Source organism: Desmodus rotundus, chromosome 1 (assembly GCF_022682495.2).
Source record: "Desmodus rotundus isolate HL8 chromosome 1, HLdesRot8A.1, whole genome shotgun sequence".
Lineage (NCBI taxonomy): Eukaryota > Metazoa > Chordata > Mammalia > Chiroptera > Phyllostomidae > Desmodus > Desmodus rotundus.
Window position 1 is genome coordinate 128,251,722 of NC_071387.1, and position 26,489 is coordinate 128,278,210.

At 44.3% G+C, this 26,489-nt stretch overlaps 1 protein-coding gene across 1 annotated transcript; it reads right to left on the reverse strand.

The window, feature by feature from the left end:
• PPIC (peptidylprolyl isomerase C) lies at positions 1–13,883 on the reverse strand. The gene is made up of 5 exons (XM_024571620.4): positions 13,644–13,883; positions 7,567–7,680; positions 7,015–7,108; positions 4,495–4,679; positions 1–1,248 (listed from the first exon to the last, which is right to left on the reverse strand). Exons 1-5 carry the CDS (start codon positions 13,758–13,760, stop codon positions 1,120–1,122), a joined length of 639 nt encoding a protein of 212 aa, XP_024427388.1. The 5' UTR covers positions 13,761–13,883; the 3' UTR covers positions 1–1,119.
• Between the last annotated feature and the right edge of the window lie 12,606 nt (positions 13,884–26,489).

Below are 26,489 nucleotides of genomic sequence, written 5' to 3' on the forward strand. Positions count from 1 at the left end.
TACCTGGCACAGCAAAGACCTTTAATACATGTTCGTTGGGAAAATAAAACTAACAAATTGCTCTCCAAGGGGGCTGAAAGGACTATCATCTCCATCAGCAGTAAGAATGCTCATTTCCTCTCATCTCTCATTGAAGTGATTTTCTTAGAAAACAGCTCCAGTGATGGAATTCTGTTGGACCCTCACCGCACGTGACCCAGAGGAGAAGCGACGAGGCTGTCTTCTAACAGAGCAACACCCGCATCGGAGCAGAGACTGCGCAGACTGCGGCAGCCGGGCGTGTCACGGCAAGGCCCCAGCAGGGTTTCACTTTCTCATCTCACGTATGTTAAAAAGGTTCCTTTCTGTTGCAACTAAACTCAAGGGAACTTTCTAAAAGTGTTGCATTTCGTAAAAATTAGTGGAAAGCCAGCTCAAGTATTTGGGATGTGGATGGGCACCCATCCGTTCTGTGCATTCCCAGCCCAAATTACCCAGCTGCGTTAGCACTCTAATTTACGGAATCCTCTCTAACATGTTCACTGTTAACACGAGAGTGTGTGTATTTTTGCACGTTAACTTTTAAAAGAATTTTACATTTAAGAAGTCTTGCAAAAGAGTTGATCTATATAAAAAGTGTTTAATATGGAGAACATTGCAGCACCTTTCATCAGGTAAAGGTCCCTATGACGTAGATCAGATTATCTCAAGCAAATCTCCCTTCACCTAAAGAGAATTTGTTTAAATACAAAATAATAAACTTCTTGTCCCCATGTTTTCCTGACAAATCTTCAGCAACACTTAACTTGGGGATCACAATTAATTCAGGAAATAATGATTGTGTTCCTCAAAAGAAAATAGCTAATACAAAGTTTTCTAGTTTAAAAATAGCACCACTGAAGGAAGGAGATATGTCTTTTAAGTACAAAGTCCCTTAAACAAGTAATTTACCAAAACTCATGCAAAGTAAACTTTGACCGGCAGAAACTCTCCTGTGTTCTGGAGTGGAAAATAGAAGCAAGTAAAAATACAATGCAAACAGTAACTTTGAAGAGTCAAAAGACAGACAGACACACACACACACACACACACACACACACCCCGCCAGGAGGGCATTTTCCTCGTTTTCTGCCAGGCGCATCACCAGTCGGGGACCTCAACCACAAAGGGCGTCTTCACGTCTATCTTGCCACTGTTGATGATGGAGCAGTCGGTGAGTGGACGGTCGTGCCCATCAGTTGGCTGAAGTTCTATGGAGTGGACCACTGTCTGGTGAGAGGAAAGCAGACCCGTGATTCACTTCTGACCAGCAAGCATGGCAATCGAAAAATGAAATCGACACCAAGTCCAAAAGCCCAAGTGGGAAGTCGGTTGTGTTGTTTTGTTTGTTTGTTTCTTGGTTTTTAGTGTATTTTTATGATTACAAAACCATGCAAGCTAATGATGGAAAACTTAGAATATTCAAGACATTTATAAATAAATAATAGCATAAAATTTACTCACTACCTTGCTAATTAGAGAATATATTTATGTGTTTCCTTACTCTTTATTAGCATCTTATTTTCTAAAAAAAATAGGTATTTTTGTAAATACCTACCTCCAATAAAATACATTCCCACTCACTTGTTACAACCCAATGTAACAGTTAACACGGAGTTTGAGTCCGTCTCAACTCCACCTGTAATAGGTCTGGGCATCATAAAATGAGCCAGAAAGCAGATTTAGGAGTGGAGCTAGTTCTGGGTTTGCCATTTTACAACTGACCCAAGCCATTAATCTATAGGTTGAGCCTAACGCTGCTGTCACCACAACCCCACTGTGGTGTACAAGCCCCGTTCTCTGCCGTGCAGGATTTCACAGGCCCACGGGCCACCTCATGTCACATTGCAGGAGGAAGGACTGGCCAAGGACTGGAAAGTTGGCTTCTGGTGTTTCCCAAAAAGGGTTGAGACTAAAGCAGCAACAGAGTATCTGAGTGGACCTGGTGTCAAATATCCCGACCTCCGGCTGACTGAGATCCATTTGAGATCAAAGGCCAGCGTTCTTATATATTTCTAAGTAGACTGGGTGTGAGCACACGTGTACTTAAAGCAGTGACTACACATCTAAATTACTTGTGGAAATTTTTTTACAAAGATCAATTTTGTTTATTTACTTTTAGAGAGAGGGGGAGGCAGGGAGAAACAGAGGGAGAGAAACCTCAATGTGTGGTTGCCTCTTGTATGCCCCATACCGGGAACCTGGCCCACAACCCAGGCATGTGCCCGACTGGGAATCCAACCGGCAACCCTTTGGTTCACAGACCAGTGCTCAATCCACTGAGCCACACCAGCCAGGGCTAAATAAGTTTTTTTTTTTTTTTTTAATTTCCCCAGGTAACCCTGGCTGGTGTGGCTCAGTGGATTGAGCACTGGCCTGTGAGCCAAAGGGTTGCCAGTTCAGTCAGGGTGCGTGCCTGGATTGCGGGCCAGGTCCCCAGTAGGGGGTGTGCAAGAGGCAAGCACACATTGATATTTCTCTCCCTTTCTCCCACCCTTCCCTTCTGTCTAAAAATAAATAAATAAAATCTTTTAAAATAATACTTATTTAATGGTTAAAATGGAAATATCTGTGTTATGTATATTTTGCCACAATTTAAAAGTGCTTATTTGTGGGCCCACCCCTGGAGGTTCTGCTTCTGTCAGTGTGAGGTGAGGTCCACAGATCATCCGGGTTCACTTGTTAACACGACCCAGATGATCTCGGGAGAACCAAGGGATGGAATTCAGGGCATTCTCTAGATTTCTTGAAACTGTATGAGATGTACACACATTTTTTTTTCCTGGAAAGAAAGGCTATCATTTTCATTTGTTCCTCAAAGTTTATAACCCATAAAAGTCAAGGACAGGTCCTCTAAGAGCAGATAGCAGGTCTCCTAGGATGCGCACCAGTGGATGGAAGGAGGTTGTTGCTGCAATTCGGGCAATAAGACATAAGATCTAGAGAACTAGAAGAAAAACCACAACCAGAAGAACACCCAGAACTTGAACTCTTCAGTTATCTTACGGCTTAGGACAATGTTGCATTAAAAAAATACTCAGTGACTGGATGAATGAATCAGTTGACATTTAAACTTTTTAGAACCTGGTTGGACCCCAGTGGTCAAAAGCCCAGGTGGTTTAACACACGCACGCCCACAGGTAGCTCATCTCAAAAGCAAAGTTCAATAAGATGCTTGAGGAGGGCTGGCATCCGTTTTCATTTCAGAATAGGTTTTTTTTAGAAGACAATTATGGCCCGTGTGAATATAGGCGTGTCCTTTATTGTGATGTGAAGTGATATATTGACAGGTATTTTCCCTATTTCCTTCTTATCCCACTTGCTAATGACAACCCTATGTTTGACGGCTCAGGTTGGGCATCTCCTTGCCTTGAAGGGAGATTCTGAGTCAGCCAGCTCACTTGCTGGCCTTCTGTTGGGCAGAATCAGAATGGCAGGTGAAAGCTGTGGAGGAACTGCAGTGAGTGAGATTGGTTTATTTGTGTTCGGAGGAGGGAGGCAGAACAACTCACATGGAAGGAAAACAAAATGAAAAATGGAAGCAGACAAGGATAGCCCAGGGTTGGGCTGGGCAGACCTTACAACTGCCAGTTCAAGAGTTGAGAGAGCTAAAAAGGGGAAATATTGAACGTGGAAAAGAATGGGGATTTTAAGAAGTGTTCCTATGGACTATAAATTGAACACCTTTGACTTCTTTGGAGACGAGCAGCATAAATTTGAATTCTCTGTGGTAATTTGGGTTGCTATACTGTGTCTTTCAAGGTGACTTGTGTCTAGACTGAACCACATGGGGTGCTGGGTTGTTTTATATTTTTATCTTTAATTGTGGTGAGAAACATAATATTTACCATCTCACCCATTTCTAAAAGTACAGTTGTGTAGTGTTAAATATAGTCACTGTGTAGCGCAGCTAATCTCCAGGACTTCTCATCTTGCAAAACTGAAACTCTACACCACCGAACCTTAACTCCCCACCTCCCCCCGTGGACCCCTGGCGACCACTGCTCTACTGTATGTTTCTGTGCATTGGACTTCGTTAGTCACCTCATGTAAGCGGAGTCATACAGCCTTTTTATGACCGCCTTATTTCATCTAACATGACGTTCTCAACTTTCATTCCCGTCGTAGCCTGTGGCAGGATTTCCTTCCTTTTTACGACTGAACAATATTCCATTGTTTGCACATACAGGGTCCTAGTTTTATCTGGTTACATTAAAAAGAGTTTCTACTTGTAACAAGTAGTGAGATAAATTAACTTAAATATTCAACTTCTCCATGTCAAGTCCTCAGCTTCTGCCCCAGTGCTCCTGACAATTAAAATGCCATATCATTTATAATTTATTCACCTTTGAAGAGGCCAGTCAGCATATAATGATGGATTTCTACAAAGCACATCTTAAGACCAAAATAAATCATTGGAAGTGCTCTCATTATAACTATAAAGTGTTGAATGAGAAAAATAATACATCAAGTTACCATTCCATCGATGACTTTTCCAAATACCACATGTTTGCCGTCCAACCAGGAGGGCTTGGTCAAGGTGATAAAGAACTGAGAGCCATTGGTGTCAGGCCCGGCATTGGCCATGCTGACCCACCCAATGCCATAATGCTTCAGTTTGAAGTTCTCATCTGGAAACGTCTCACCGTAAATGCTTATACCTGGTGAGGCAGAACAAGAAAGAGGAGCATCGACAGATGTTATACGAAATTTAAGTCTTCAAAGGGAAACATAAGGTTTTGGTAAAATTGGTAAATAGAGCCTGATAAGAGTGGGGAGCGGGGAAAAGACAGTAGAACATGATGAGAAGTGAAGGAGGGCATAAAATTAACTCCGTAAGGAAGCAGGACACCAGGGACCGAAACACATACAAACAGAAGACTTAAATTTCTCACAAGATGGCAGGGTACCCTCTGGCCTCAAACCAAGGGCCAAACCCTGACCAAACGGGCCCGTGATTTCACTGCAAAATGAGAAGGAACTGAAGGGCAGGGAGTTATTGAAAAGCCAGACTGAAAGGTGGATGAGCCATCCTCGTGGCTCAATCTCTGTCCTGAGATTCAGGCCACATGTCCTCGGTCACTCCTACCTCAGCATCCAACCAGGGAACACTGAGCACTTAATATACAGCCTTAGCCAATTCTCAAAACACCCCTATAAAACAGGTATTCCCAATCCTGTCTGCAGTGAGAAACAGGTTACAAAACTTGAGAACAGCAGAACAGAACTTGACCATCTGGCTTCCTGACTCTAAAGCAGGTGTGCTTTCCTGCCTCAGCACTAAGGTCAACAGCAGCCAGCCTGGAAGTCATCAGGCACAATGACATCAGGGCTTGTCAAAATACAGAGGGTGATGGCAACCGGGAACACCCAGCGATCCAACCTTGAACAGAAGAACCAAAAGCAGGCATGTGGGCTGGAGTTCTAGCAAAGCCGCAGGAAGAGCAGAACACATTTTCCCCATTAAAACAACAGTAGAGACCATGAGAGGTATATGCTCCATCCTCCAACACCTTGGGTGCCTGTCACGCTCACCCCCTCTCCTTCTGCAGGGCTCCTTATCCATCCATTGCCAACCTTAAAATCCCGGCGCAGTCAGAAGGACAGAAGTGGAGATCAAAGGCAAGCAATGTATAGTTAGCTGGTTGGTCAGTCACGTATGAGGTGATCTGGCAGGAAAGCCCTGCCCACAGAGGGGTCTAAGCTAAATTAAGTGATCCACAGGTCCTATCTCCAAAACTCAGAGAATTTTACCTGAAGACATGTGTGCACACATTATATACATGCACACACATGCACACATTCAGGGCAGGGAAGGCAGAGAGAGAGAGAGAAGTAGAAAAGGAGACACAGTAAAGCCCAGTCACAATTCCTGCTGAGACCAAGGGCAGGAGAGTAGGATGCCAACCCCGAGGGGACCAGCCCTTGAGCTGCAGGCTTCTCCAGGGAGATCTAGCTCTGCGGCAGCTGGGATTGCTTCCCTGTGGATCCTCACCAACGCCATTTACCCAAGTCACCTGCTCCACGCTACATCCCCGCAACTTGCAGTATTTTTGCAAGGGCTAAAAGTAATCTTCCTGACGTGCCTGGCAAGTCCAAGCATTTATAATAGTCATTTTGTTATAAATAGACCATTATAATAAACATAAAATTGGCAATAGTACTGGAAAATAACCTAGGTTTCTTTAAAAGGTTGGCAGTTTAATATTCACCAAAACTGGTATTTGCTAAATTAAAAATCTGAAACCTAAAAATAATTTGAATTCTGTGTAGTTATACACACCATATATGTTCAGGAAAACAACTCACCGCATTTGAGGGAAAACAGTCCAGGCCGCTGGGGGGCTAGAACCTCAGTAAGAAACAATAAGCTCAGGGGGATTTGAAACTCTATAAATTCAAGTATTTGTACTTTACAGAACTCTAACTTTGTTTATAAAATTAATTTATATTATAATTTTGATAACTCATCTATTAATTTTTTATTACTTAAAAAGCTGACAATAAGATGAAAGACTTTTGAAAGAAGGAGATACATTCACCTGCAACCCTGCCACGTAAACACCAGTCTCGTCGTTCCAGAGTCACGTCCCCGTCCTCCCCACCAACACCCAGTGTGCAGCGCTCCGCCGTCCCTGCGAACGGACACGCAGTGTTGCGTGCTGCCGCTCATTCCTGTGACACACGTTTGTCTGTGCTGCCACTTGCTAGTAGTCTAGCATTTCAATGACTGCAAAATAGTCTACTAAATGCGTGTATTTCCACTATGGAAAGATAATGAACACCAAAGTAATACTGTCTAAAATCAGGAAGCCTTACTCACTCATATCTACCAAGACCTGGCCCCCAAACTCTATCCTTCCTAAAGAACTCGTCTGGTAATCTCCATGACTTCGTTCCTTCAATCTGGAACTCAATATACTGGCTCATATACTGGCTTCATCTTAGGTCTCGGTTGGTTAAGTGGGAAGGGAAACATGGGAAAGGTCACATTACCGCCAGTGCCGTCTCCATTGGTGAAGTCTCCTCCTTGAATCATGAAATCTTTGATGACGCGATGAAATGTGCTTCCTTTGAATCCATATCCTTTCTAAAGAGATTATGTCAATTGAATATACAAGCAGATACAACCCACACTGAAAGTTAAACCCCAGTGTTTATCTGGAAATGACAAAATGAGAACATTATACAAAATACCTACAGAACTTGATTAGGCCCCTGCAGTGATTTACTGTTAGAAATTTATCATTAGCTGGCCAAATCAATAAATAAGTAAACAGACTACGGAAGTAAAGTATCAATGTGAATAGTGAAAAGAGCAATCTGCGTTTTCAGTTGATGATTGCTTCCCGTCAGTTTCTGGAAGCCTGAGGACACTGAGTGCCTGAAGAATACAGATTTTACACAAAAACAAAGTAAAATATTATCAGATGTCTCAGGTTCACCTGACCTACTAATGTAACACTTTTTCCCCCAGAAGATATCTTTATCTTTGCTTAGAGAAGGCAGATCCAGTTTGCGCACAAAGGAAATAAAGCTGAGACATACCTCTCCTGTTGCCAAGGCGATGAAGTTTTCCACAGTCTTGGGCACAACTTTCCCAAAGAGGCCAATGACGATTCTGCCAACATCTTTGTTTCCAATCCTTACATCAAAGAAAACCTGCGTGTGGTTGAAAGACAGAGTGGAAGGCTACATGGAAAAGCCATATATGCGAGGTAAGTGAGAGGGAAAATCTATTAACATAGAAAAGCCCTGCCCACCAGTATTTTACAAAGGGGGCATGAGGGAGCACGATACAAGTTAAAGGAAGTCTAATTCCATTTTGTGGGTACATTTCACACACAAATATTCATTCAACAAACATTCGTTGCGCACCACCTATGGGCCAGACACTGTGGTAGGTACTGGGTTTAACGTCTGACTCAGTACTGTCCAGAGTCGGCCAGTAAAGTCTCCAAGAATTCCATGGGCCCACGCGCCCCACACAAGCACCGCTGCAGCTTCCGTCTCCCAGTTCGGGCATGATGGTTAGAGTGGAAACTGCTTCTTCTAAAAGGTACTGCTCTCTGATCTCAGCAGAAGGAAAAAAAGTGGTGAGGAGATAAACAGGCTGGCCATCGAGATTTATTTGTTTGAAACTTCAAGGAGTGCCAGCTTCCCCCTGCGTTCTCAGTAGACTGGCAAGGGGACAGCAAAAGACAGTCCCAATGCACAGCAGTGCTCCAGACGGCCCGTGAGACACCAGGGCCCCGCCTCACCCAAAGTACGTCAAACGTGACACTCGGGCCCTGACAAAACCATCTGCCCTGCACACTTAGACACTGAATTCAGTTACCACCATCCTGTTACACAAGCGGAGTGTGATCTTTTTCTGTCACAGCATTTAGAACAGAAGGAAAAAACACATATCCAGAAGTGAGAGTGAGTCCCTCTCTTGCAGATAAACTTTAAAAGTTCTCTTGCACTTTTTTTTAACTTTTCATGTGAAATGATATTATATACATTTTGCCTCACAAATCACTGAGTGAAGATGATTCTGAGACAGAACACTTGAAAAGGCCGTGGAGTCGAAGGGCATTCTATTAGCGAGTTCAGATGATATGAACCAATTTAATGTTTGAATAGGTAAAAAAAGACATTCAAGAGATGGCTTTAAAAATATAAGAAGGGTTGTCAGAGAAAAAAGATGTCTTCGAGTTTAGGAAAATCACAAAGTAAAGACTGTCAACCTTCAGTTTAAGACGAGAGCTTCTGCCAATACATCAGTACGTCTGTCATGGAGTGATGTGATATTTAGTGTTCCATGCGGCACTTCACAAGTTTTACGTGGCCAAAGCAGCAAAAACTGTATTGTTATTTATACAATAGAACTATGGGGAATGCATGAAAGCCCTTGAAACGAGGCAGTGTCGTAGAGGAGGGCGAAGCAGCACGGCTGTGTTAACACACCCGTGAGCCTGGTCCCACAGAGCTGGTGTCAAAGAGAAGTCACTTCTCCAAAGGGATTTCCAACCCCAGGAGTAAATTCTCTAACAGGCAATAATGAAGAATCAGGGACATAATTTTAAAGAAACACCGTGTAAGATACTAGAAAAGCCTGCCAGACTTTTAAAATAAAGAAGAGCAAATAAAGCCCGTGAATGCTTAGAAGGCAAAGAGAATAAAACCTGGGACGCATGAGAAGATGAAAAGAAGTCCCAGTCACCCAGCATAACTCAATAAAATCTTATTTTCTTACGCACAACCTAGCACACATATCGATACAATTCCTCCCTCCACCCGCCCCCAAACTGTGGTGTCCTTTAACTTCATGAGCAATGAGTAGCAAGAAAACACGGCAGTCTTCCCAACTCTAATGGAAATGGTAAAATCCTATTTAGTCAAGCAGTATTTATCAAAGATCCATGTGAAAAGCAATGTGAAGTTACAAGCTACACAACAGAGTCCCTGTCCTAAGGTAGCTTAAATCAAGAGATGGAACGAGTAAAGGGATAACCACAGTCCAAGGCAGCCCGTGACAAGCGCCCAGGACACTATCAGCAGGCGTGGGTGGCGGGGGCGGACGAGAAGTGCTGTGGGGGAGGCATCTGGAGGAGGTGTAGAGGGAAGGAAGCAGCCTCCGGGGACAGGGACGAGAGTGGGCCCAGCCCCACCTGGCAGAGTTCTCTCTGGAACCAAAGCACTAAGGCCAGGGATGTGGTCTGTGTACAGAGAAGTAGCGTAGCCCTTCTGACCTCACCAGGGGGGAAGGGAGGCCCTCAGCAGTTCAAAAGACACAAGAAGGGTTTGGGAAGGCAACAGAGAGAACGTAAAGAACAGAACCTAACGCAACTTGGGACTTCCTCAAACGGGGGGCAGGGGAGAATCTGGGGGCTCTTAGACCAGTTCAAGAATGAGGCGCTACGGTCTGCACTGGGTGGTGGGTGGCTGCGGGACCGTAAGGGCACAGTAGTGGGGAGAGGCACTGAAATCGCAGGAGAGAATATGAAGGAGGGAAGGAAACAAACAGGACCTAGTCAGGGGTGTCTCAATGTGCTTTACCTACACATCATATAATTAATCCTTGCCACATCCTGCGAGGAGAGGCAGGCACGATTCTCACCAGTTTGCAAAGGCGAAAAGTGAGGATTAGGGAGGTTAAGTGATTTACCAAGACTACCAACCAGAAGTGTGAAAACCAAAATTTCAGTCTGAGGATGCATCCAATTAGACTGCTGTTTATTGTTAATAAGGCTCTCCCAATCTAGGCAGGGAATCCCAGGGTGTAGAAAAGGTGTTTTTAGATCCCTAGTGCCCAGCACACTATCAGCTCACGTACAGACTCAAAAAAATGCTAAACAGCTCAGTGCCACGTGATGCTGAATGGGAAGCAGGGCACACACTCGCCCGGCCAGAGTGAGGGTCGGCCCCAGGTGGCTGCCAGGCAAACACTTACTTTATACCTTCTCGCCCTGAGATCGTCTCTGACTTTGCTCTGTGCCCTTGGGAACAGGCCCTGTGCCCAACAAGGGGTGGGGGGGGGGGAGTAAAGCCCCTACCTTCCTATAGCTTACAGTCCCACAGAAGAGAAAACCCACATGCCAGTAGCTGTAATATAATGGGAAGTTGGGTTTTATGAGACAAGTACAGATAAAATAAGGCCAGAGGTAGTGACTGTCTGTGGGGATCAGGGCAGGCATCATGGAAAAGTTGGTACTTGGATCCCATGTTGCACCTGAGGAGCAGGCACCTCAGTCACTTCTTTTCTTTTTGGCCTTGAAGAAGCTGCTCTTGAAAGTGATATGGAAATTTGGGGGCACGGGGGTGGGGACAGGTAGGGGAAGAGTGAAGAGGTGCTCTCATAACCTGACCCAATATGCAATACCCTAGCAAGAATTATTTCCATTTCCATTTTACAAAGGAGGAACCAGAGCCTCAGGCATCAGACAGACAACCTGCCCAAGATCACCCTGCCTTAGTCTCATGCCACTCCCTGCTGTAGAAAGTGCCAGCAGCTGTGACAAGAGTACAACTTGGAAGGTGGCAGCATTATATTCTACAATGTAGGTGCCTGACGACACGGAACCCACGGCTCTGCTGGAAAACACAGGGCTGCAAGTGCCAGTTCAGTGGATGCTGAGACCAAGGAGCCTGAGTGCCCGCTGGTCCTGAGCCTCTTTGGCTGGGCAGGAAGCTGAGGCAGTGGCCTGGGATTCGTGGACTAGGTGAGTGCCCTTAAAGGGCCCTGCAGGGGGACAGCAACTCACACCTCATTTGTAGATTCCTATTTTTAGAAATCAGAGGAAAAGGAAAAAACTGATAGGGAAAAGAAGACACTAGAGCAGTGGCAAATTAACCTACTTTTCCACACTCAGAGAAATAATTTTTAGTGTCTCCATTTTCCAATAGATTTTGATGTTTAAAAAGTTCACTGAAAAAAGTAATTAATGAAGCAGAGTTGAATCTGAAGACTTGCCTACATAATCCCGGAGTAGAACACATGGAAACTTCCTCAGTGACAGCACCACCTTAAACTAGGGGCTAAGAAGCTCCAGCTCTTCCCCTCCCGCAGCCACAAGCTTCTTCCTCTCCTGGTTCCCTCTTCTAGAGGTTTCCAGCCCAGGCTGCACACCCCCAGCGAAGGTGACTGACTTGCCCTGGGGTGGGTTTCTGCATTGGTAGATTGAAAACTTCCCCGGTGAAGCTCATTCCCAAATATAACAAGTGACACCCTCACATTAAGAAATTCTCCAGTGTTTATCTGAAATCCACATCTCACTGGGCTATCTGGCAATCCGAATCCCTTTCCCTTACTCCCTTTCTACACTGTCAGCCAGTCTTGTTATGCCTCCAAAATCTATTCCAAGTCCCTTGCTTGTTCCCCATTTCCACGATTACCGCTCTAATCCAAACCACCCTCTGGACTCTGGCATAGAGCCCAGAATGACCTCCCAGTTCACTCTCCACTGAGCAGCCACAGTTAATTGTGTAAAAGCATGTATGAGATCCTGTCAAACCCGTGCTTAAAACCCTGCAGCAGCTCTACCTGCACTTAGCGTAAGACCGCAAATTCTAAGGGTAATTGCCTCAAAACCCACACTCCTAACTGTGACCCGAGGCCCCGCATGACCTTGCTGCTGCTCAGCCCCTGACCGCATCTCAAGCCACGCCTCTCATCCCTGTGGTGAAGCTACCTCCCAGGCAGGCCTTCCTCTCACCAGGGGAGGGTGGCTTTCCTGTCTGGAAGCCCTTGCACATGTACTAATTTTGCCTCCCTAACTTTTTGCCAGACTGGTTTTTCTTACCCTGCAGGTATTTTTAAATGCCACCCAATCCATATTAGGGTGTATTTCCTTCATCACTTTGTCATTTCAGGAACTTTATGTTTATGGCTATATCCTAAGAGGCTCAAATATATTTGCAGACTGAAGGAAACCCCCCACCCCTCTTTTAGCTCTGTGGCCTGCACAAGACATTTCCCAAAACTAGATAAGCCCAAAAGGTCAAGGGGCTGGGAGTGGAAGCCATGCTCAAAACAATCCCCTAACTCTGTCTCACACAAGCCACCTCCTATGGCTTTTTGGTTCACTCCTGCTCGGTAGGATGTTGGGCCAAACCTACCCCTCCCAACCCCTTTGACCTCCCCCCTTCTCAGATGGGGCATGGGGTGGGGGGCGGATTTAAGCATGGTGCTAGTTCCGCAGTGCCATTTCCACTGTCCAACACGGGACTGTTGTCAAGGCCGCTTGCACCTGCCCCTCCTTCCAGATTCCAAGACACTACTACCAGTAAGTTTTTCTAGCAGTGGTAATTAACCACCAAATCATCCCCTCCCTCTGCCTCTCCCTGCACCCTACCATTATCTTCTAACCTTGCCTAAATACGCTGGAAAAAGAACTGAGGCCAGAAGGGCAGCCCATGGCAAATTTTATGTCCCTCTAATTGAGACAAAAATGCTGGCTTCAGTTACACAGGTGCTGCCTGGGCCTGCGGTCAGCTCCATCCCATCCGAAGCCCCGGGCCTGTCCACCAGTCACTGAAGTCTAAAAGCGAACCTCTCCCTCCCCGGCAAGGACCAGGTTCCTAAACAGAGGAGGACAGCCTCTCCTGGAGTACGGCTAGCCTCAGCTGGAGCACAGCGTCTGATGGCCTGCCGGAACACCACCTGCGCAGGGGCTGGACCTGGGCTCTTCCAGGCTGGGTGACATCCCAGCTGCAGCCCCTGGGCTCAGAGCGTGTCTCCTTGCATCCCTGTCCCTACTACACTCCTCCTGCTTCAGTTCTCCAGTCCACACCACGCTGAAGGAAGTACTCAGGCTGTCTCCTTCCTGGAGAAAGGGCCCACTGATTCCGGAAGCTTCTTCTAACCCCTGGGCTGGTCAACGTGGACCATAGACCAAGGGGATAAAGTTCAAACAGCCGGCGATGTTGGAGATGAGCTGGAACTCTGGCCAGCACCCCCCCAGTCATCTCGGAGAGTGCCCCCGCCCCCCATGGCGCAAGCAATCCCCTCTCACCAGCCCCGCCCGCTGCCTCCCATCCTCTGCCTCCTCCTCGATACCCGACACAAATGACCCTGTCCCCAGAGCTCCCCCATCCTTCTGGCCGACGGTAGGGGAAGTTGCAGCCTGCCGTTCTGTCACCTTGGCCGTCACTGAGGGGCCTCGCTTGCGGAGGCCCGAGGACCCCGCAGAAAGCACGAGTACGCCAAGCCCCAGGCAAAGCACCAGAGGTAGCAGCAGCCGGGAACCTGAAACCATGGCGAACGGCGGCAGAGCCGGTAGCGGCGGCAGCAGCTTGGGGTCTTCAGCGGGTTCCCAGACCCGCGGTGGGACTCCGTGCCAGCCGCGCCTGCGCGCTCCCGGTTGGGGGGGTTGGGAAGGGACTGGGTTGGGGCGGTCCCGGCGGGGCCGGAACCCTAGGCGCCTCCTCCCAAGTTTGGCGCGTGAAGAACTGGGGACTCGCAGAGGCTCGCTGCGGAGGGGGCAGCCCGGGCGGCGCCTGCGGAGGAAGCCCGCTAGGCAGGGAGCGAGCCCGGGCTGGTGGGGCACGGCGCCCCGGAGAGGCAGGCTGGGCCGCAGCCCAGGAGCTAAGGGGTTCGCTCAGGCACCTCCAGGAATGTACCGCAAGTTAGCAGTCCATTGCCTTAACCACTGGGCCACCTCGTCCCACAAAGTACGGCAGGTTAAACCCACCAGAAAGTCCAGGACTCCCCCGTGGCAATTCGCGCACTGCTTGGGGAGGAGCGGGGGCGGGACCCCTAGGCGCGACTCCGCAGGCCCCTGCCTTCGGTGTATCCTCCGCAGCAGCTGCCAGGTTTCAATGCTGCTTCAGAGCCTTTAGCTAAGTTTTGGACGGCTCTCAGAACTTTGGGACCCCCTAGATGGGTTGACTCAATTATACGTGATGAATAACCTCTCGTTGAGATGATTCTCTTTGGGTATATAATTTTTACAAATTTAAGAATAATGTTTAGGTAGATTATGTAATGACATGGGGAAATGCCCGCTATATTTTTAAATGGAAAATTAGGGTTGCAGAAATTCTGATCTCAAACTGTGAAAATAAAGGAATTTTTTTAATGGAAAGAAATGCACCAAAACATTTACAGTAGTTATAGTGATACAATTACGGATTTTTGTTTTCTTTGTAATTTTCTGATTTCCCAGATACTTTACATGGGCATGTAAGTATTGTATAGTCAATAAAATGTTGTTTTAAAACTTAATGCGTTTTGAATTAGTACTTCAAAACAACTATTTTATTTTAGAAGAAAATAACAGCTCCAAATTAACCACAGATTAATGACGGTATTCTCTTGGTTTTCTTAGGACCCAGTGTCCTGGCTTTCAAGCCAAGACTTTCCTCAGGTAAGCAGATTGGGTCCCTACATGTAACTAAGAAGAGATCTGAAACCACACCGGAACTATTATATGCAAAGGGGTGGCCTCGACTTTTGAGGGGTGGACGTTATTTCAGAATATCTACTTGAAATACTCTTAATTTAGTGTTTCAGCCTTTCCCCTTTTCTGTTGCTCAATTGGAATAATAAAATTCCCCTTAATAAGCACAACTTTCAACGCTCCCCAACCATTTTGATCTGTAGTATTTTCACTGTCATTCAGCTAAAAATATTTTCTAATTTATACTTTACTTCTTTTTAGATCCATGTGTTATTTAGAAGTGTAGTAGTTTATTTCCAGAACATGACTTTTTACATTTTTTTAATTTATGCTATTAGAGTTGTCCCAATTTTTCCCCTTTGCCCCCCTGCCCCCAGCTCCTCTTTCCCACAGTCAATCCCTACACTGTTGTTTACGTCCACAGGTGATGCATATAGGAGAGAGGTCTGTCCTGGAAAAAGCCCCGCCATTGTTAATATAACGAGAATGGTTTGTGCAACATCAGTCTAACCCAGCAGCAAAGGAGAGTGGACTGGAATATGCAGGTAGGTGTGAACAATGATGACTTCACTGTACTTGTCAGTGGGGGCTGGCAGACGCCACTGAGTGAGCATGTGTACTGTGTGGCCGTGGTATTCAAAATGACTGAGCAAGTAGAGCAACAAATCTGCATCAAATTTTGCATTAAGCAGGAACATTCCTCTGTGAAAACTATTGGGATGATTCGGAAGCCCACAGCTATGGGCAACTGGTGACTGTCAGCTTTATCACAACAATGTGACTGCTTGGGCATCATGTCTCATGTAGAGGTTTTTGGTGAAACATCAAATCACTCAGGAGATTCAGCCTCCCTACAGCCCAGATTTGGTGCCCTGCAACTTCTGGCTTTTCCCAAAACTAAAATCACCTTTCAAAGGGAAGAGATTTCAGACCATCGATGACATTCAGGAAAATATAACAGGGCAGCTGATGGAGACTGGGAGAATTGTGTGAGGTCCCAAGGTGCCTACTTTGAAGGCAACTAGGTCATCATTGTCCTGTGTACAATGTTTCTTGTATCTTCTTCTATTAATGTCTCTAATTTTCATATTACATGGCCAGATACCTTCTTCACACACTTCGTATGTTCTTTGTCTAATCCCTTCACCTTCTTTCAACCAGTTCCCACCTCCCTCCTCCTTTCTTACAACTCTCAGTCTATTCCTTGGTTCTATGCCTCTGACTCAATTTTGCTTGTTAGTTTATTTCGTTCCTTAGATTGCAGTTTTAGATGAAGTTATATTGTATTTGTCTTTCACAGACTGGCTTATTTCACTTAGCATAATAGTCTCCAGTTCTACCCTTGCTCTTGCAAAAGGTAAAAATTCCTTCTTTTTTTACTGCTGCATGGTATTCCATTGTGTAGATGTACCAGTTTTTTTTAATCTACTCATCTACTGATGGGCACTTAGGCTGCTTCTAAATCTCGACTATTGTAAATAGCACTGCTATGAACACAGGGGTGCAGATATTCTTTTGCATTGGTGTTGCAGGATTCTTGGGGTATAATCCAAGAAATGGAATCACTGGATCAAAAGGCAGTTCCATTTTTAAGTTTGTGAGGAAGTTCCACAGTTTCCGCAGCGACCGCACCAGTCTGCCTTCCCACCAACAGTGAACTAGGGTTTCCTATTCTCCACATCCTCATGAGCAGTTGTTGTTTACTGACTCATTAATGATAGCCTTTTTGGCAGGCATGAGGTAGTATCTCATTGTGGTTTTAATTTGTATCCTCTGATATCTAGTGATGTTGACCGTTTTTTCTTATTTCTATGGGCCATTGGCACGTCTTTTAAAAAGGTCTTTTTGTTAGTGATTTCCAGCTTAGTTGTATTGTGATAAGACGACATACTTGTTATTCTCTCATTCTTTTAAAATATGTAGAAACTTGCTGTATGACATTGCACCTGATCAACATTGGAATTCTGCCCATGTTGCATTCAGTATTCTATATATGTCCATTAGACCGAGTTTGTCGATCCTACCTTTCACGTCTCTATCCTTATTGAATCTTTATTGGCTCATTATGAGTTACTGAGAGAAGCATGTTAAAATCTCTTATCATGATTGTATATTGTCTATTTTTCCTTGTAGGTGTGTAAATTTTTATATGTCAAGTCTAAGGTTATTTTTTGATGAATTGAATTTTTGTCATTATGAAGTGTCATTCTTTATTTCCAGCCATGCTTTTTACCTAAAGTCTGATACTACTAAAACTCACCATCTTTGTTTTGATTAATGAATGCATGGTTTATCTTTTTCTATGATTCTACTTTCAGTATTTCTGTCCTTATGTGTTTTTTTTAATTTTAAATTTTTCAATTACCATTGACATACAACATTAATTAGCTTCAGGTGCACAACATAGTGATTAGATATTTATGTCTCTTATGAGGTGATCACCCTGATAAATCCAGTACCCATGTTGTCTTTACGGTTTAATATATCTCTCATAAATAGCATAAATTGGTTTTTAATGAAGTTGAATCTTCATCTTTAATAGAATACGTAGCTTGTTTACATTCATATATTTACTTGTATGCTTGGATTTAAGTCTAATATCTTAATATTTTCTTTCTGTTGGTACCCTGTGTTATGTTCCTCTTTCTCTCATTTTTTACCTTACTCTGATATGATGTAACAGATTCTAGTAATCTGTATCCCTCCTCTAATAATGTGGTAATTATACATTCCTTATTCCTCTTTCATTTATTTTATTAAAGATTACAGCATGATTCTTGATTTTTGAAAGCCTAATATTCCCTGTTATTTTTTGTGTCTTTCTGGATGATGCAAAACCTCAGGACACTCCATTTGCCTGTTGTGGAATGTTATGCAATTGTCGTTGTGTGTATTATTTGTCCCCCCCAGCATTCGTGATCACTATTGCCTGAGAAAGTCATAGACCATTAGAATTTTCCACAGATTCACATTACCGTTGCTCTTCATCACCTCCTGTGTTTATGACTTGCGTGGATCATTTTCCTCTTGCCTGAAGAACTCCACTTGGCATTTCTTTAACAGCTAGTCTGCTGGTGAGAAATTATTTTCTTTTTGTTCCTCTGAAAATGCGTGTCATGCTGGATGAATATTTTTGTTCAGCATACAATTATTTTCTTTTAGCAGTATGGTATATCATTTCTTTTTGATGTCTAGCTTCTATTATTTCTGTTGAGAAGTCTATTAGTCTAATTGGTTCTCCATCCAGGGTAATCTGTCTTTTTTTTTTTTTAGTTTGGAGCATTTTAAGATTTCCTATGTTTGGTTTTTTAAGCAGGTTTATTCAAATTTGCTTCAGTGTGTATTTCTTTTCATTCATCCTCCTTGGGATTCATCAGGCTTCTTGACTCTGTGACTTGATATCTTTGACCAATTTTGGAAAATTCTCAGCTTAACTCTTCAAAAGTCACTTACAATGAATCCCACTACCTGATACAGTTGTTTTCATCTGTGTGCATTCATGTATCGTCTCTTCTACATGTTTTATAAAACACTTCAAGTGATATGATCATAGTGTAAAGTTGTACAATTAAAATTAGTGATAAAATGTAAAACTAAATACTAAATATAGGCATTGTGTATTACATGTAGGCAAATTCATTGCACATATGAATTATAACAGGGTTTAGACTATCAGCAGTTATCTTATTAACAAAATAAATATGAGAGGTATAATATTTTAGTAGCTTACTTCTCTTGTCGATGTAATTTTGATTAATTAAACATAGACTGTTATGTTTATTAATCATTTATGAGTACTAGAGAGTATAGTCTTATATTTAATTTTTTCCTAGTTATCAGAGCAAGTTTTATATTTCTGTTACTTGTAAAATAATTGTGTCTCTCAAAGCTACATTTCAGTGTCTTTCAAAACCCTTGATGTTTTGTTCACTGTTAACATTTTCCCTCATTTATGTAAATAACATCTCAGTTGAGTCAAATGCTACCTCCCCCTCAAATTACAATCTAACTAGCTCAAATACTTTTGTTAAATTAAGCTCATGGTTAGCAAATAAACACCTACAGCTTTTATTAATTACTAGCTATTTGAATGATGAATTTTTGCCTGGGAAATTTCTTTCAAGTGTTAGGATGTGGAGAGCATGCAGTGACCTTAGAGCAGCATCAGGAGGCTCTACGGTCCTCTGGCTAGGACTGGGGTCGGTTTAGAATTACCGGGACTTTCATATTATTCTTGTCTTTAATGTGCGGAGAAAGTATTCCCAGAGCCACTCACCCAAATACTCTCCCCTTCATGGGATGCCCCTGCCAAACTTTCAGCGACAAAATCTTCAAGGAATTAAAAAGTAATCTTGCTTTTATTTGCTCACCTGGACAAGACTGGCCAACACTCTGAATGACAGATGATGACCCCATTCTCACCCCCCCACCCCAGCTCCTTCACCCACCAGAACAGTAGCAGTCACACCGACATGTGTTGGCACTTACCCACGCCAGGCACCGCGGCACAACAATGAAGATGCGAAGATGTGTGGGTCCTGTCCTCAAGAGGTACAATGCATACAAGAAAAAGGTTTAAGCTGTGCACTGTGACATTTGCTGCATCTAAGTCACTGTCCAGAGTGTACATGTGGGGGTTTCGGCTCCCCGAGAAAGGTTGCAGAAGGGAAGTCTGACTTTCATTGAGCTCCTACTGCATACAAGGCACGTTGCATGCGATATTCCCTTCGCCCTTGTGAGGTAGGTATTGTTAGAAACAGATAAAAGTGAGGAATGGGTGTTCACCTGAAATTCTAACGTGCATGCTTCTGTGAAATTCAAGTATGATGGAAATTTCACAAATAGTTAACAAAATGAGTGGTCAAAATAGATAATTTAGGGAAGGTGGACGCATGATGAGAAGGGGCAAGGAAGTGTGTGGTTCTTGTAGAGTGAAGCAGGCGATGGGGTAAGCATTGATTATATTCCCGAGGATCCCCACTTCGTGCTGCGCTGACCTGAGCATCTCCCGCGTCTGCCATGGTAGTGCGGTCAGCCTGCTGAACACACTCTTTGGAGACAGTATGTTCTTAAATTGATCTGTATTTTTATGTTCTCTCCCAGTCACTGTTATTTACTATTCACCAAGGCTGCCAAATTTTAAACAGTTTTGGTATAAATGTTTGTTTCTAAGCCTTCGCTGATAGATGTGTTTTATCTAACAGTTATGGAATCCATTAACATGAAGCACTAAAACGCAAAAAGAAACTGAAGAGATTTATAAGCATATGAAATGCCCTCACCAGAGACAGTTGAAATAATAAATCCGAAGTCAAAGGAATATTTGTGAAGTTACCAGCAGCAAGTTTAACTACTTGAAAACATCGTTTGTGGGACTGAGTCATACTATATATTACGTTTAATTTAAAAGGTAAAACGCAAACTGATTCTCATTTCTTGGTAACGAAATGAGAATCAGTTTGCGTTATTTACAAGAACACTCAATTCTGAGTCCAACTGCTGGTAGCAACAGGAGTCTGGAGGGCAATTTTTTCTTGGCTGCAACTTGGGCTATAATTAGCATCTTCAGAAATAAACATCCCCCCACCAAAAAAAAAAAAAAAAAGTTGGCCAAGTCAAATGGTGGCATCTATCTCCTCGTTAAAACATCAGATTGACAAAGTGCATGTGTGACTCTGTTTCAAAAAGCTCCAGGTCTTTTAAACATTGGCATTCTTATCATTTTGTGTGTTGAGTGCTGGCCATGGGCTAACAGTGTCTGTGCAGATTTCTCCTTGAATATCTTTCCCCCATCAACCGATAAGCCAGTCGCTCTGAGGATTTCTGGTTGTGAGCACTGCTTCAGAAAGGAAGCCAATAGATAGCACATATTTGAGATTGTTACAGTAAAGGGTCCTTCTGGTTTTGTTTGCTTGCTTGTTTGCTTGTTTTCCCATTTAAAGGTAAGGCCACTGAGCTTTCAGGTTGAGACAGCTGGGGCACTAGAATGCCGGGTTCACATACTTTCCTTTGGAGAGAAAAGACGCTATTATAAATATAACCGTATCCACTGTATTAGGGCTAATCTGTGGCCATAAAATTAGAGTCAAATGTAAGATAAGCTGCAAGCCACTGTTTCCATGTCAATCTATACAGCCCAGGTGTTGCATTCTTTTAGGAGGGAAGACCACATTCTTCATTGCTCCTCAAACATGTAGCTCTAGGTATGGGCCTATCATAACATATTACTCCGGGATATCTTTTGTGATGATACATAAGTTATAAGTTTAAGAAATGTTTTTGGAAGATGTAAGATGATTTACAGAAATGAAAAAGCATTAAATCTTGTCTCTCCTGTAGCGACAACAACAACAAAAATTGTTTAAAAGGAAAGATTTTCAAATCTTATAAATCCCACAGAGCACTTTTCAAATGCAGCAGCTCAAAATTGAATTTGAAAAGGTAGTAGGGAGAAAAAAAACGAATCCCAGCCAGGCAGAAAGAGCGGTGGAGACTAACACAGGGGTGTCTCAGGCTGCACTCTGGGTCCCCCACCTGCCCTCGGGCCACGCCAGCTCCTTGTGAACCTCGGCACGCCTCCTCTGTGCTGCTGCCCACCGACCGCTAGCCAGGCCCACAGGAATGTGGGGGGCAGAAATGCCCTGCCCCATCTACCCCGCTTCTAGAATCTTGTGATATCAGAACAGCAAGGGCTTTAATCCAGTGCCTCTCACTTAGGAGATAAGAATGTTGAGGTCCAGGGAAGTGAAAACCATCACGCAGGTCTGGCTCTGCACCAGCAGCAGCCCGCCCTCCCCCAGAGAGGGAAGGGGAGCAGCGCCTCTCTGCTTCACAGCTGGTCTGTGCCCCAGGCAGCCAGCAGAGGACTTCCCAGCAGTGGTGGCCACAGTCGGCCTGTTTTCAAGGATAAGCCCAGATGGAAGTTTTTAAATAGGGGAGGAGGGAGATTTATACCTCTCTTTCCACCAAGAGCGCATCATAAACTGACGTGAATGGTTCTGAAAGGCCTCCAAGGTTTCCATTCAGTGAGGGAGCATGCCAGAAAATCTTGAAAACTGTTTTCAATAACAGGACCCAATAAAGTCCTTCAAGGCTTGATGTAATTCTTGGAATTCTAGACTCTTGTGGTTTGAAGGGACTTTATAAAGGTGATGTTTTGTTATAAGTGGGTGACTTTTAAGCTACGGTTAAAAAATACCAGGGAGGTTATTAACTCCATCATCAAGAGGTTACTAAAAATGACTGCCTTCGAGTAAGTTATTGTAAAAATAGTTTTTCAAATTTTTCTCAACTCTAAAGAAAAAACAGTGGGGAATTATTAGTCACAATGATGGTTGTGTTTGCCTTGCTACGAAGAAGTGTACTGAATGTGGAATTTCTATAGAATCACAGAATGCATAAATGTCAGTTCTGAATTGGCCCGTGTACGGTAAATTGTTGGATGGCCACAAATCCCACCCCACCCCATCCCAGTGTGTGCTCTTTTGTAATGTGACTTTGCTGTTCATTTTATCTGGAGGTGGTGGCCATTTCTCCACGCCTTGAAATTGGGGTGGCCTCTTTGCTTTGACCAGTAGAATGTGGTGGAACTGAGGTGGTGTGAGTTCCTACGGGCTGATCTGGCCTCACAGCACTGCCTTTGCTTCCCAGAGCTCTGAGCGAGACTGCCACATAAGGCAGTGGGTCTGGTCTACAGGAGACCGAGGGGCCACATGGACCAGATCCGGCGCCACAGCCAGCACCAACTGCCAGACCTGTGAGGGAGGCAAACTTAGACTTCTGGCCCAGCCAGTCAGCCAGCCAGCTCCATGCAGTGGAGTCAGCCTGCGAAGGCAAGACCAGCAGAACTGCCCAGGGAACTCACAGACATGTGACAGATAAGGAGTTGTTGTTGCCTGAGGACACTAAGTTTTTGGTGGTTCATTATGCAGTAATAGATCACCAATACACACTGGCACAATCTTTTTTAATTGCTAATTATGATATAGGAGCTTATTTCCTTAAGAGAATCCTTTGCAATTCCTCTGCAATGTTCCATTGTTCCTCAGGCAGAGAGATAGACTCCCTCTATGAAAACTGTTCACTTTCTTAATAAAAGAAAACTCTAGTCTTCCAAGGTTAGTAGCAGAGAGAAAATCTCACACAGACAGGGCTGCTTCTCCCTCTCCCTCTTCACCATCACTGCCCTGGCATGGATAACAAGACGTCCCCAGGGGAATCTGGACACACACACACACACACACACACACACACACACACCCAAGATCACACAGCCAGGAAGGGTGGGACTAAGATTCAAGCCCAGTATGTTGGCTCGAGAGTCTGTGCTGTTCGCAAATACACTGCTGAAAGGGTCAGATGCGGTGGCTCCTAGATGTGGCTACCTTAGGAGCCCTCAGTACCAACCCAATCTAGTGGATTCCCTGCATTAGCTCCTTATCGGACTCCCACTCTGCCTCTCTGGCCAGACGCTGTTTTCCCTCCGCCATCTAGAAGCACCCTGCTGTCTAGACTCCTACAACCTAAGCCCAAGAGTGGAACGTCTTCTTCCCAGGTAAGTCATGTGGGGAATTCCTATCCCTTTAGGGGGTGGAAGATACTGTAAGTGCCTCATTTGCTTCTAGTTTTCTTTCTTGTGCAGAAGAGGCTGGAATGCTAGAACTACATTCCCCAAGACTCTCTTGTACTAGACGGTCCTATATCTCCACATGTGACCTCGATTTTACCAAGAATACATGCTGCTTGGGATTAGGGAGCAGAGATGGCAAATGTGAGCAGTCTGTCCATAGAAAGAGATCAGATCTGCCAAGTGCAGTGACCGAGGCACCTGGATTTCCTGGTTCAGCTTTGCGGGAAACTTTGGATTCTGTCCCTGGTGTCCAGGGCATGGCAGTTGGCAGTGGCAGGGAAATTTCACTGGAATCGTGCAAGGGAGTAGTTGGCCCTTTCTCCTGGCTGCTTTGAAACTGGCTGAGTACCAACCAAGCCCAGTTCTCTAACCATTCCAGAAGTTCTATAAAGTACCTACTACCTTTTTAATAAACTTCTTTCTGCTTAAACTAGCTAACATGGATTCTGCTATCTGCAATCAAAAAACCTGACCAATACAAGGTGATAACACACCCCCAACCATAACAGTCGCCCTGCAAACAAAGCACATTGGAACACAGCAGCCCAACCTCTATATGAGTAGCTGCAAGGGCATTTCCCTTTGATTCCAATTTCCCCTGCCCACACCATGATAGGAATGGAAATTCAGAGGCCATACCGGGGAGAAGAGGAGCGAGGCCATAAAACACCTGCTTCAAGTAGCAAATGTTGAGTCAGGGATGGGCTGCGCCAGCAACAAAGTTGACCCACAGAGACCTCAGGTCTTAGCAAAATGAGCAAGAGACCAAGTTTGAAGAGCAAGATCAAGTTTGTTGTAGAAGGGAAGTCAGGACACCAGGTCCAAATCGAGGTTCATGAACGGCATTTGGCTGAGTGAGGAACCCTTTGGGAAGACCCCTCCCGCTTCCCACAGGCTTCCAGGTACTAACCTTAGTGGGTCAGTATACGGGACATGTCGTAAAATGTACCTGGTAACCTTTTCCCCTGTGGCAAGAAGAAATGGCATCTCCTACCCAGGTATCAGAGAGATTTTGGTAGAGGTTTTTCTTCGGCTCTCTCACCTTAAGAATGACATAACTTCCATACTGAGTAAGCTAATGCCAGATCCTGAGTGCATTTTGGTTAGTGATATGAAATGAATCAAAAGTAATTTGTCACAGTCAGTTGATACATCACAAAAAAAGTTTTAATTCCATGTGTTACTTTAGTTTATCTTTACTAGCAAAATAAGTAGAGCCAAGGGGAAGAAACGAGGAAACCAAAGTTGTTATTGCTTCTGTTGAGGCAAACCCTGTCCCCAAGAACTGTTAAGGACCAGGCCTTTCTCTGATTGACAGGTGGGGTGGGGCTTCATAGAAGGGATTAAGTCTCTTGGGGCGAGGGAGGGTACTGTTGCAAAACAACTTGCTTGTTGAGGTGGTACATTGAGCCACAACTGAGTCCCCAAGGCATGTACCATGGGACAAGCCCAGGCCGTTGGCCATCAGAGAGGGCTCATTTGACATCATTCCTGGCATCAGCTGCATCTCCCTGAAGGGAGAATGCCCAAACTTGGAGAACGTCATTTCTCAGGGCTTCCCCTTTATTCTCTTTGCTCATCACAATGCAATGAATATGCTTCTGTTTAAAAGTTGGGTACTAAGGACAATCTATTTGACCGAAGATTTTTTAACACAGTCTTTCTTCTTACCCAAATTCTTCTAGCTAATTCTGAGATGGCATTTGCTCCGCCCTGTGGCCTGGGCGCCTGACACTGACTCTGTGGCAGGTTTTTGAGTGTGTGTGAAACTTAGAGGAGAGAGATCTAAAAGCAAATGCAGGATGTTACAGGACCCGTCCATTGTTTGGTACTTGGGACATTTTAATTCCTACTTCTTCAGCACACGGGCACTGAAAAAGTCACTGCCCCGAGTGACCGTCGTCTTTCATGTGTCCACACGAGAAGACGGACAGGCTAACCGCATGACTACAGCTGTCTGCTGAAATCTACAGATGAACGTGCATCTAAAATATTACCCTGACGTTGGTGGTTTTACATAAAATGCGTACAATCAGGGTTTTTTTATATCAAATGCAAAACAAAGTATCAATTATTGCTACACATATCAGTGTTAGGGTTTTTTTCTGGAATTTTTTCTCCCCTTAGTGTTTAGTGACCACTTAAGGGGATTTAGTCAACATTTACCTTTCTTTCTAGTTATTTCTATTTTCTCTGTTTAAAGTTAAAACTTACAACATCATGTACATAAATGAAAATTTTTTTCTCTTCCTTTTTTCAACCACTTTTTCTTTTAAAATTCAGAACCTCTGGTTATTACCTCATGGTTTTATCTAATAAGTCACTGTAGCTGATTAAGGTGAATTTTTATGAGTATCATAATTATATTTATCATATAATCTTGAGTCACATACTCCTGACAATTAGCACAAATATTTATAAAGGAGTAGGAAAAACACAATAAAGCTTTCCAGATGATATGACAGATTGAACACATTTGTCTAACTTTGCTCCCTCCTGAAATCCTGTGCCTGTGAAAGCTACAGTAAAGAGATTTAAAAGATAAACTCACCCAGGGAGTGGACACAGTAGGAGATAAGAACAGCACCCTGTAAGTTGGAAAGCAGGTGAACAGGTGGCATCTTAGCAGGCGCAGGAAACCAAATTCTAAACCCGGAGTGGAGAAAGTTGAGGACAAATCTAGATGCCGTGCATGGTCCTCAAAAGACCAGGAGCTGGCAGCAGCAGGTGCTTCTGGAACAGGAGGCAAAGGGTTGGGTGAAGAGCAAAACAAGGGGGCCTGATGAGAGCGGCTGTGGAAGTAAGCAGGCCTCACAGCTGGCTGCCCCTCTACCCTGGGAGCTGCCACTCTGCCAGCCCAGCAGGACCCTGGAGGTTTGTTCCCAGCAGAGCATAAACTGGGAGATGCCAGGCAGGGCTAAAGGTGAAGTTACCATATTTTTAAAAAGGAAATTAAG

Coding starts and splice junctions, on each gene's coding strand:
- PPIC (XM_024571620.4), bottom strand. CDS start 13,760: ATGGTTTCAGGTTCCCGGCTGCTGCTACCTCTGGTGCTTTGCCTGGGG. Junction 7,681..13,643: donor GCCCCTCAGTGACGGCCAAG/GTGACAGAACGG, acceptor AACCACACGCAG/GTTTTCTTTGATGTAAGGAT. Junction 4,680..7,014: donor CAATGGAGACGGCACTGGCG/GTAATGTGACCT, acceptor CTGCCTCACCAG/GTATAAGCATTTACGGTGAG.